The sequence below is a fragment of the Lepisosteus oculatus genome, chromosome 7 (assembly GCF_040954835.1).
Source record: "Lepisosteus oculatus isolate fLepOcu1 chromosome 7, fLepOcu1.hap2, whole genome shotgun sequence".
NCBI classification, from domain to species: Eukaryota; Metazoa; Chordata; class Actinopteri; order Semionotiformes; family Lepisosteidae; genus Lepisosteus; species Lepisosteus oculatus.
Window position 1 is genome coordinate 51,942,046 of NC_090702.1, and position 11,125 is coordinate 51,953,170.

Sequence of the window (11,125 nt, forward strand, 5' to 3'; positions counted from 1 at the left end):
ATGTGCTTCATCTGCAGTGTAATTATAGTTACCTGTAGTACACCAAACAAGAGCTGATAGTAGTTCAATAATGTTTAACTCATACATGAAATTTCAAAGCCATCTTCATTCCTGAACGAGAGTCTGAGTAGTCTATTTTTTAGAACATTACCTGTACAATAAATGTATATTGTCATTTTTCTCTTTACATTTTCTGTATTTTATAGGGTTTTTTTTAAGTGGGGTGTTAACAGACATCACTGACATCCAGATGACTTTGACCATGTCTTCCCTTTTCTAGAACACATTTCCGATATTACATAACTTCTTTTCACATGTATGTGTGCATCACAAAAATGTAAATAAAGTCATGCCCATGTGTTTATCTACGCGTTATGTAACTGGCGCATTATATGTGTTCTTCACTGTTTTCAGTCCCAGAGTATGTTTTTATCAGCACTTAAATAACTCTATAGATTTTTCAACATTAAAGGCCCTTTGAAACGTGTTGACCCTTACAATGTTGCTATTTAGGCAGTGAGGCATTAGACAAAAAATCTCTCACTTGCTAAAGCCGAGTTCCAGTGGACACGTTTTCGAGTCGGCGTTAGGTGCTTCATGTGCTTTAGGTGGACAGAAATAACACCTTATGTAAGCATGCTTTTCTACCACAATCCTCCACCCCCCACTAATCAATAAATGTGTTTTTTTTCCCACCATAATCTCGCTTCAAGAGCACAGGCAAACTGGTTTCACAGACAACAACAGAAAAGCGTGTTACGGCTTTTCTTCCAATGTGGCTTTATTTCAGCCCAGACTAGACTAGAATGCTCCGAGGTGTTACCCAAAGGTTGACCCCTTCCTCAACCCCCCCCATCCCGTCTGCCTCCCACTCGCTCTCTCTCTCTAGCCTTCCTTCTCTTTGCATCCCTCTCCAGCTCTTTCTTCTCTCCCACCCTCTCTCTCTCTCTCTCTCCCCCCCGTCTCCAGCCGGCTGGCTGCGCCTCGCCTTCACATGGAGAGCTGCGTGCCGGCCTGCCTGTGTAGGCGCACGTGATTATCCCGCGGTGACCCTCAATCACACTGCAGGGAAATGAGATTTGTGGCGTCATCGTCTGGGACTACAGTACGGTGAACTGCTGAACCAGAGAGAGAGAGAGAGGAGAGGCGAGCTGGAGTTCCTATTTGTATTCTGCGCGTATTATTCTCAAGTCTTAACATAAACGTTTCCTAAAGCATATTGAAACGATGGTTTAAAGATTAACGCCGCGCAGTAAATCTTGAAACGCAGGTCGCGTACGAGTATGTTGCGGGTCAAAGTCCTAATATCGAGACAGTTGTTTTATAAATGCGCTTTTGGCTACGGTGAATGAAATTAAATTAAGCCATAAAACCTCAGCAGTAACGTTGCTCAAATTTTCCATTATGAAATCGTTTCATTAAACCGGAGGAAAAAAGTTGTTCTATATTTAATAACGTTTTACTCAATTGACTGGACTCACATGAAATGTCGCTTTAGGTCTTACATTTCTAGGTATGTTCCTTGTTTACACAATGTCATTTATTAACATTGGTTATGCAAACAGGGCACAACCTTTTTCTGCCACTACAAATTCATTTAAAACGACGTTCGTATCAATTTACAAACATTATTTTGCCGTGCACACGTTTGCACTTCAATAATGTTAAAACTGCTTGACAGGATACATACGGTACTATGGTCTTCTACATTTTTATACAATCCATTTAATTATTTTCCAACAAAGCAAAAAATGAACAGCAAACACAATAGCTTGTTTCACTGCTTGTGCCACTGCTCAAATTAACGTCAATTTAAATAATGGCAGCAGGGAAATGTATAAACAAGGCTGCTCAGCAGAGAGCTCTGTGCTCTGTGCAGTTTGGTTTCAGGATAATACCCATAGAAAAGGCTCCCAATGAGATGACAGTAAGAAATAGTCATTTGATTCTTTTTATTTTCAAGAATCACCAATCCTTTTTCCCACATTCCATTTTAGGGCTGTGGGAGTCTGGAACAAGCTACACAGCCATGTTCTTTAAGCTAAAACTCTTCTTTCAAGAAACAGCTGGATGGATCCAGCTTGGACCACTTAGCTAGATGAGCTGAATGGACTGTTCTCATTTGAACGCTTATTGAGTTATTTTGTTTTTACACTCTGGCCTTAACACCATGTTTTTTTGGGAGGAGAGCCAACTTCCTCCCACAGCACAAAGACATGCTGTCCAGGTAAATTGGTGTCTCTAAATTGCCCCCAGTACCCAGCAATGGGCTAGTGTCCAGTCCAGTCTGCCCTGTACATGCTGCTGGGTGATTTGGGCTCACTGAGACATTGTGAGAGCAAAATAATATAATGAAAATGGATGGAAAACAGGATATGCTAATTTCACACATTAAAAACGTGACATTCAACCCAGGACCTTAGAGCTGTGAAGCAACAGCACTACCCACCCAACTGCCCCATTTAAAAAATCTAATTTATTTTTATTATTATTTGTTTCCCATGATTCAAACTAGATGATATCCCTCTTTCACAACGTACGGCAGACATTTCAAAATTAATGTTTTTGAAAAAAGGCTGAAGTTGATGGGACACAACACATGCCACAACTCACAGAAGGCATACATCTGGAAGCTGGGATTCATGGGATAAGCAGCGTGTGCTCATGAAGGATACAGGAATTCAGTTATGACATAGGGAAAGAGCACAGTTCCACTATATTCTTGGGGTGCTTATTTTATATAGCAGGGTTTTGTAGTAAAATGTAAAAAAAATGTTATACACATCGAAAACTGTATTTGTTAAAAACGGTACCAGGTTATGGATATGCTGAGTCACTGGAACAAAGCAAGTTGTCATTTGTGTCACAGAAGTGGAGTTGGTCCGTTCAAAGTCTCTCCGGATTGTTCTAACTGTGCTATGCCAGTACAGTAACCCAATGAAACTCATTCTGATGGATTCGTCTTCTGTCTTCTTCCAGGGACACAGTGTGGAGTTGTGGTTCGACCTTTGTACCTTGAAGTGTGGGATCATGCTGTTGAACACCTGAGCAAAAGCCACTTCACTCAGATTGGTACTGTAAAATTCCCAGCTGCGTAAGACAGTTTCAAAAAGAGAAGAGGCCTTTCGGCCGATCTAGCCCATGTGGTTTTTAGTAGTTTGGTAATTATTGATGGCTACAGATGTCAACATTGTTATTAATTGTGTCTCAATCCAACCTTTCTTTTGGCCCCTTTGAACCTTCATCGGCCATGTAATCAAAAAACACCAGGCTGTGTAATTCTCACTTCCCTGCTCTCACAAATACTGATGGTGATCAGGTCTGGGTCTTTGGTCTTCAGTTTTGAGAAAAGACTTCTTGCAATCCCATGTGCTGGATTCGGGTCATGAAAGCTCAGAGACCGGCTACAAAACAGGTTACTTTCTGTTTTTGATGGAAATGTATTTCCATACATTTATTTATAGCAACATGCATATAACGTATGGTCAAATAAACTGAGCACCGTTTAGCTTAGAGTCAAAGTTTAAACCTCAAGAGAATACCATTATGAAGTTATGACAACAGGAGTGCAATGCCCTGGTAGAAGCATAGGAAGAAAGTGGTACAGCACGGACTCACTGTAGCCCCAGGCACTGCCACCTCTGTGTAGAATGAAGTCCGTAACGCATCACTATAATGAAGAAAAACAACCGAATGATTAAATAACCTACTATAGCCTACTAACATACAAAAAAAGGATTTACCATCACAAGACAAAATTCACTTTGAAACACCAAGTTGTAAGAACTAAATTAAGTATAAATTCTGTAGCTGAAGTACTGCATCTCTTCTGTTGCAGTTACAGTTGACCATGCTGGTCACTCACCAAGGCAGTTGTAAAGGCCTTGGCTAATCCATGCCACAGTGGTGATCACTGAAATAGCGCACAATTGGTGTGACAGCCTCGATAACCATTTTATCAATGGCTGCACCTATTGAGACCTGTCAAAAATCATGCCTTCCAAAATAATACCTTGCAGCAGAGAGCATTAATGTCTGCAGATGTACAGTAAGTCACTTTGGATAAGAGGGAGGATACAAGCCAAGTATTTAATAGGAATTTCCAGATTGCAAATTTAATGTGTGTGCCATGTGCTGAAATGATTTGGTATATTATGTGTGGGTTAAAAAAGAAGGGTAGCATTTTTAAAAGGCTAGCAGAGTATATGTAAATTGTAAGTTTGCATCTACAGCACCTCATATGCATCTGATCTGAATACATTTCCTGTATATTACCATTTGGCATGCTTTCCAACCACATTGTGTAAAAGTGTCTTACTGTTCTGTTAACACTTGATGTGCAAAAAAGTCAAGTAATGTTATCCAAAATTATTTTGACACAAGTAGCATTAGAAATAACTTTCCAATCCCATATTTTTAAATTACATCTGGCACGAAGAACAAATCTATGAACATATGTGCTCTAGAATCTTAGAAATTGGGATCCAATTTAAGTATAAAAAATGTTTTTAAAGAGGCAATTGCATTTAATTACATATTAGTATGTATATTTCATTAATATGTGTAGTTCGTAGCACTGTTTCTGTGCCCTTTGGAGGTTTAGAGTACGTGGCCTGGGTATACTGATTGTGGAAATTCAATTTAAATAGTTCCAATAATATTTCACAGTCTTTCCATCAGTTGGGGTCTAAGATTCAATAAAAATAACTTTATTCAGTTGTTGAAATTCTTAAATCTGCCATAAAGGATATTGTTTGAGAATATTATTAGAATCGGATATATTTGTATTGTATTGGACATATTTCTTTTTTGATCCATTGCAGCATCATTTTATTATTTTACTGAATAGAATTTAAGAATGCACAAGTGCTCTTACAGTGTTTGTAATGATATGGGTAGAGAAACTAGTTTCCTTGCAAAAGCAGAAACTAAGATCTTTATAACTGTGATTATCTTTGACAGTTTGTATTTTTCAATGTTAGTCTTTAACTAGAGTATTTATGATGCAATGCAGGAAAGTTTCATACACTTTATAATCAGCTCAGTCACATTTCTGTACTCGGCCACATCATTAGTGGTTAGATGGCAGAGTGAAGCTCTGGGCTGGCAGAGCTCCAAACAGGAAAAAGTCATTCAGGTTGGAAACATCATAAAAGACTAATGGCCATATTTACAAAGCATTTACTTCTGCACCATTAATCCAGGCTTTTATAAAATGAACGGGACACACATTCTACTGTCCACCTTCCACAAACTCCCTTGGGGGGTAAAAAAAGTGTCCAACACTCCTTCTGCTTGGTGATTGAAGGGCGATTCAAAAAGAAGCGTCTACGAAGACAAATCAAAGCGACTACTAAGTGCTCCGTGGACCCAAGTCGAAAAATATAAATTACCCATAAATAAACAAAATATATATTACTTAATCAATAATGCAGCAGTTCTTAAACGGATCCTTAATCATAGCCAAGCATGCCCAATAATTTCACAGCCCCTCAACCGAACCAATGATTAAACTTGCAGACATGCAGCTACTACGCAACGTGCAGAGGTGGCTGGATATACTGTAGCCTTTAAACACACCAAGCATGAGATCAGAGGTAATAAATGCTGCAGCTCATTCAGACAGCCCAGATGTTACTGTTCTGCAACAGGATTTTACAACTCGATCTTCCGGAGGACTTCCATCTGCCCGAAGCCCCCACTAGGATCTCATGTTAACAACACTTCCTAGGCTCACTAAACATTAGGCCACTTGGACATTTTTTCCTTTTACTGCAACACAGCGATGCGTTAAGGCTTTAAAGCAGATGAAAACCTCCTCAGCCCATCCCTCAGATGGACGATTAATGCCGATGTCCCGTATCTTTTTATTCCACACTTAATGAAACTTCTCATAAAGTGAGCACCAAAAGGGCAGGGGCATCACAAGTAAATATTGTAAAGGTCATACAGTAGCTCAGCTCTCAAACTCCTTGACCCCATTCATCCTCTACAAGGCTGATTCATATGGTGAGGCACCTTTACAGTAGGGTAATTACAACCAAGTTTCCATGAAGCACAAAATGAAATTGGAGCACGGGAGCCTGTTCCAGCTGTGTGGGTCTGTTTGAGAGGGGAGATGGTGGGGGCAGTATTGCTAATTAGCGATCCCCCTGTCAATCACAGAAATCAGCTCTCTTTGGAGTACCATGAAGTGGATCTAGGTTTTCATATTGGTTGATATGGTGTTGAAAAGTAGTATAGGCCCTCTCCCCACCTTTATACTTTGAAACCCCCCCGTGAACCTCACTATATTCACTCCCCCCTTGAAAATACCCTCGTGGCACAGAAAAGTAAACCAAACTGGCAGTTTATTTTTTTCCTAGAAAGGAAATACAAATCTTTGAAGGCATGAAAAAAAAAAAAACATCTGCACAACGGTGAATTAAAAGGAGAATAATGCTTTAATATCGGTTCTTTGGATTTTGTGGCCGTTATGATATATGCAATCCAATGTCAAGAAACACAGAAAATATATCGAAGCAGCTGGAAGGTTAAAGAGCTTATGAACAAGTTAAAAGTAGAAGCCAGGAGGTGGGTAACTTCTGTGAATAAGAGAAGCACGTGATTTATTAACGTTTATCTTGTATAATACAACTGTACGTTTCAACACCCAATTTCACTGCATCAATTCCAACAGAAGCAGCTGTAATTCAGACTGCAATATACTTGGCAACAAAAGAAACCAATTGGACTGTGTCCAATGGAAATTTTCCTCAAAGCTGTTGTCAAGTTAACCTGGTAACTTCTTCCTCATGAAAACATGTCATATACTAGTCACTACTTCAACCCCCATCCTGAGATGCATCCTCTGAAATCAGGTTTTAAATAAGGAGACTTCAGTGTTTGGTTTCTTGCTGATATTTATTACAATTTTTAAAATAATTTAGGACAGCATATGCCTAAGCACTAACAAAAAAAAGTGCAACAATCGCTTAGTTAAATTCTTTAAAAATCCAGATGTCTTCTACAACAATAACAGGTCCAACATCTATTTCATTATATATTCACAAACTATTTACACAAATGAGCCACTTTTGAAGCGGACGTGACATTGTTTAAAATGCGGCATTTGAGGCAAACAGGAAAAAGAGCAGCATTGTATATAAAAAATATCAAGAGCAAGTATATATAGTTTATACCTATTCACTGCGAGATTGTCTCCTATCTTACATAACATTCTAGTGCAACCACTCACACTGTACTAGTGTACCTTAGTAACAACCTATAAATACCTCACTGAGGAGATCTGCTTTCTCAGTTCACATACACATTTTGGATCGCAGTCCAAAATAATAAAAACATCTCGGAAGGCATCAAGAAAGATAACTCTTGCTTACCTGTTACATTTTTTTTTTCCAGGTGGAGATGTCCATTTATTAACTTTATCTATTTATATAAGAAAATAGATTCAGATTTAAGGTTCAGTGCATGAGTACTATATACACACACACACAACAGGAGAGGGTGGAAGGCGACATTAATGTAAAAAGGAAACTTTAGAAGGTGCCAGCAAGAGCATTGCACCTTGCCAAGAACAAACCCCCGTTTTTTTTGACAGAATTTTCTAAAAAAAAAAAGCTAATTACATTCAGTAGCAAAAATTCCAATAAGGTGCTGATACTAGGAGTTAAACTTTGTGTGAAATACAGTGACTGACATCCATTCCCGCCTTCTCCAACAGAAGTGCATGTTCACTACTGCGGCCATCAAACATACCGGTACATTCTCACTGCTGATGAGGGGGGAACAAAAATACCGGGCCGAACAGCAATGAGATCTGACGATAATATAACTCTACAGTTACACTCTCCAGCGTGAGCGATGCGGCAACTGTAACCTTTGTGGAGCTACAAATAAAACCGGCTTCGTTTTTAATACGATGGTTATAATGAATAAACGGTATTCGAAATGCGTCACACGTCTTCTGCACACACACACACAAAAAAAAGAGAAAAATTCCCAACTCAAGATATTTCCTCGTTGGCGAAAGGTTTTATAAACCCCCCTACACACACACAGGATGTACAGCAGTACAGTAGCGGGAATTAAGCGGCGTCGTTTTCAGACTTGAGGGACCCGGGGGACGGGCTCTGGCCGTCCAGGTGCAGTTCGTCCTCCGCGGGCGAAGGCGGGTCCGTCTCGGCCGCCGTGTCAAAGCCGGGGGACGGCACGGCGGGCGCACAGCCCTTGTCGAGCGACAGGGCCGCCGGCAGGCCGGGGAAAGCGCCGGCCGCCTGCGCGGGCACGCCCGGGTAGAGGAACGGGAAGGGCCCCGTGAGCGCCGCCGCCGCCGGATAAAAATACTTCTCCAGGTTGGATTTGTCCAGAAGGGGCACGTAGGACGCCGCCGCGGCCGCCGCGGCCGAGGGCGAAATGAAATAGAAAGGCATGCAGAAGGGCGCTTGCTGTCCGAAGGGAACGCCGCCGAGTCCCATCAGCGAGTTGAGCAGGGCCACGTCGGGTCTGCTGACGGGGTCGGGGTTAACCCCTGCGCCGCCGGCCGCGTCCAGCTTCACTTTTTTGGCCGCGGGATCGTCCCTGAACTCCTGCTTCACCCTGACGCTGCAGAGCCCCCGCGGCGTGCCGCCGTGAGGTTTCCCGTCGCATTTCTCGGCCTCCCCCCCGTACCCGCTGTCCGTGTCCGTGTCGTTTTCGTTTAACTCCCCATTGTGAGTCCTCTGGATCACCGGGACACAGTTCGCCTGGGCTTCCAGCCGGGGGCTGCCGGGGTCCCGGGAGGAGGTAGCACCCTTGCTGGCCGAGATCTGCTGGGACAGGAGCTGAGCGCCGGGCAGGAGCTGAGCAGAAACTTTGTTCAGGTGGATGATAAGCTGGGTGCATCTCTGCTCTCTGGGAGTCCAGTTCTCGAACCGGTTAAGGTACTGCAGGACCTCCTTGGCACAAGTTTGAAAGCCTGAATGGAAAGCGTCCAGATCCGTCTGAATGGAGGATTTCATAGATCGGTCCCCTATGGAAGAGAACACGGGGAACAGTCACAATTGAGAGCTATTCATTGCACTCTCCAGATTGGGAGATTCGTCGCCTCTTGCACAGTAGTTTGGATTTTTTACAGCCCAAGAAAAAATCTCTACATCGAGTTTTTCCCCCTCACCATGCAATCACGATTGTACAGTTCAAGAATACAATCCGTAGCGTTTAGAGCAACTGGTCCAGGTATAAACAACATGAGGCACGAAAACCCGTTCGCTTTTTATTTTCGCAGTTTGATCCCCCAGCTCGCCGGTCGTTAGGCATGGTGAAACTTACCGCTCTGCAAGGCGACGATCTTCTGGTGCTGCTGCTCCGTGACGGCGGTTAACGCTTTTAAATGCTTCAAAGTCAATTCCAGGACGACAGCTTTCTCCAAGTGCCCGAGGGTCTTTTAAATGGACAGAAGAGAATAGTTCACGTCAGGGGACACGAGGGAAAACAAAAAGAGCGACAAAGCCATCCTTTTTTTTTAAATAAAAGATATCATTTAAGAAGTGTTGGCCAGTTAAAATACTTGTCAATGTCAAGTAACTGGGGATGAAAATCGCAAAGCTAGGGCGAAGACGGTATGGGAGCTGCACCAACCTTACCGTCAGTTTAAGATGTTCGGGTAACAGATCTTTCAGCTGGGCGATACATTCGTTAATCCGATCACGCCTCTTCTTCTCTATCAATCTGTGCGGTAACTTGTAGGCTTCCTATTAGTCGAAAAGACATTTCACATTTCAAACCGGGGTGCATTGAATACTCCTGAAAGTACTGCTGTCAGATACGCAGCGCTCGTCTACAGAACAGATATAAAAGGCATTTACGGTACATTACAAATCACTGCATATAGTTAAGAAAATCCCCCCATGTATCGCATGCTTCAATGTCACTGAGAAGACGTACGTGTTGGACAAAACTTGCTTACCTTACTTTCCTCCCTTTTCATGCCTCTCTTGGATTTACACATGTAGAGGGACGAATATTCTACCCTGTGGGGGATCAGAAACAATTTTCACCGGTAAGATTACGCATGCATTTACGGTCTTTAATTCGTTTGGGCAGATAGTCACGATATTCATAAAAAAAAACCACACACACGCACCCAAAAAAATAAAATAAAATAAATAACAACAGTCCCAGCTAGCCAAGAAAGGAGAAAAAAAAACACACGAAACGTACCCAAGGAAATCTGCGTGATCCAGCAACTGTCGGTCTTGCAAACGAGCTATTCCGTCATCCATAACTTTTTTTTTCCCCCTCAACTGTCTGCTATTCCTAGACCTTAGAGTGCTGAGGGAGATCTCGCACAGAAGCTGTACATCCGGTAGCCCCACACTTTATGATGATCACCCGCTCGCGGAGCTGCCACTTTGCAAACACTTTTCTGCGCGAGCAGAGCGCACGCGCGTCGCCGCACGGACCCGCTCCCCGCTCACGTGCGGAATGCACCAGCCGGCGGCGCGCTCCTCTAACGAGAGGGCTAATTAGGTCTCTCGCTGCCCCGGACGGGTTTTGTGACACACACACACACAGATATAGGTAGCTCTCAGGAGGCCAGAAGGGCAATGTTGTCGAGAAGCAAAAGGAAAACAAACAAACAAGCGAGCGAGCGCGAGCACCACCACCAAATTATCCCCCAAAACGTTAAAAGTTGCTGAGAGCCGGTAAATGCCGAAGCGAAGTCCTCCCCCCCTCCTGTTCCATACGCGAACAGTCAAGTGATTGTGCACTCCAGACGAAGAGGACTGCGTTTTTCCCCCCGCGACGTTCGGCTTTTCTTTTGACATCGTAAGGACAAGCTACTCCTCCTTAACCCTTCGCTGACCGCTCGAGCCGGAGACGGCCGCCCGCGGGGAGCCCGGCGTGCCGCCGGTAGCCATGGCAACCCCCCGACGCAGGGAGGCCGGCCCGAGCGCCACACATGGCGAAGACGGGGAGGGCTGGTTTCCACAGGGGCCTCCGGGGGGTTCCTCTGGCCAATCAACGGAGGCGCTGGTTTTAGTTTTACTTTCGCGGTTAAGAACAGGCGATGGAGCCGAGATGTCATCAGAATGCACGGGACGGTGCCGTGCAAGCGGCTCTCGCAAAATGCACATTTTAAAAA

At 43.3% G+C, this 11,125-nt stretch overlaps 1 protein-coding gene across 1 annotated transcript; it reads right to left on the reverse strand.

Moving 5' to 3' along the window:
- Positions 1–6,333: 6,333 nt before the first annotated feature.
- Positions 6,334–11,115, reverse strand: bhlhe41 (basic helix-loop-helix family, member e41). The gene is made up of 5 exons (XM_006633179.3): positions 10,201–11,115; positions 9,947–10,010; positions 9,624–9,731; positions 9,310–9,421; positions 6,334–9,010 (listed from the first exon to the last, which is right to left on the reverse strand). The coding sequence occupies exons 1-5, from the start codon at positions 10,260–10,262 to the stop codon at positions 8,088–8,090; spliced, it is 1,269 nt and encodes a 422-aa protein (XP_006633242.2). The 5' UTR covers positions 10,263–11,115; the 3' UTR covers positions 6,334–8,087.
- Positions 11,116–11,125: the final 10 nt, after the last annotated feature.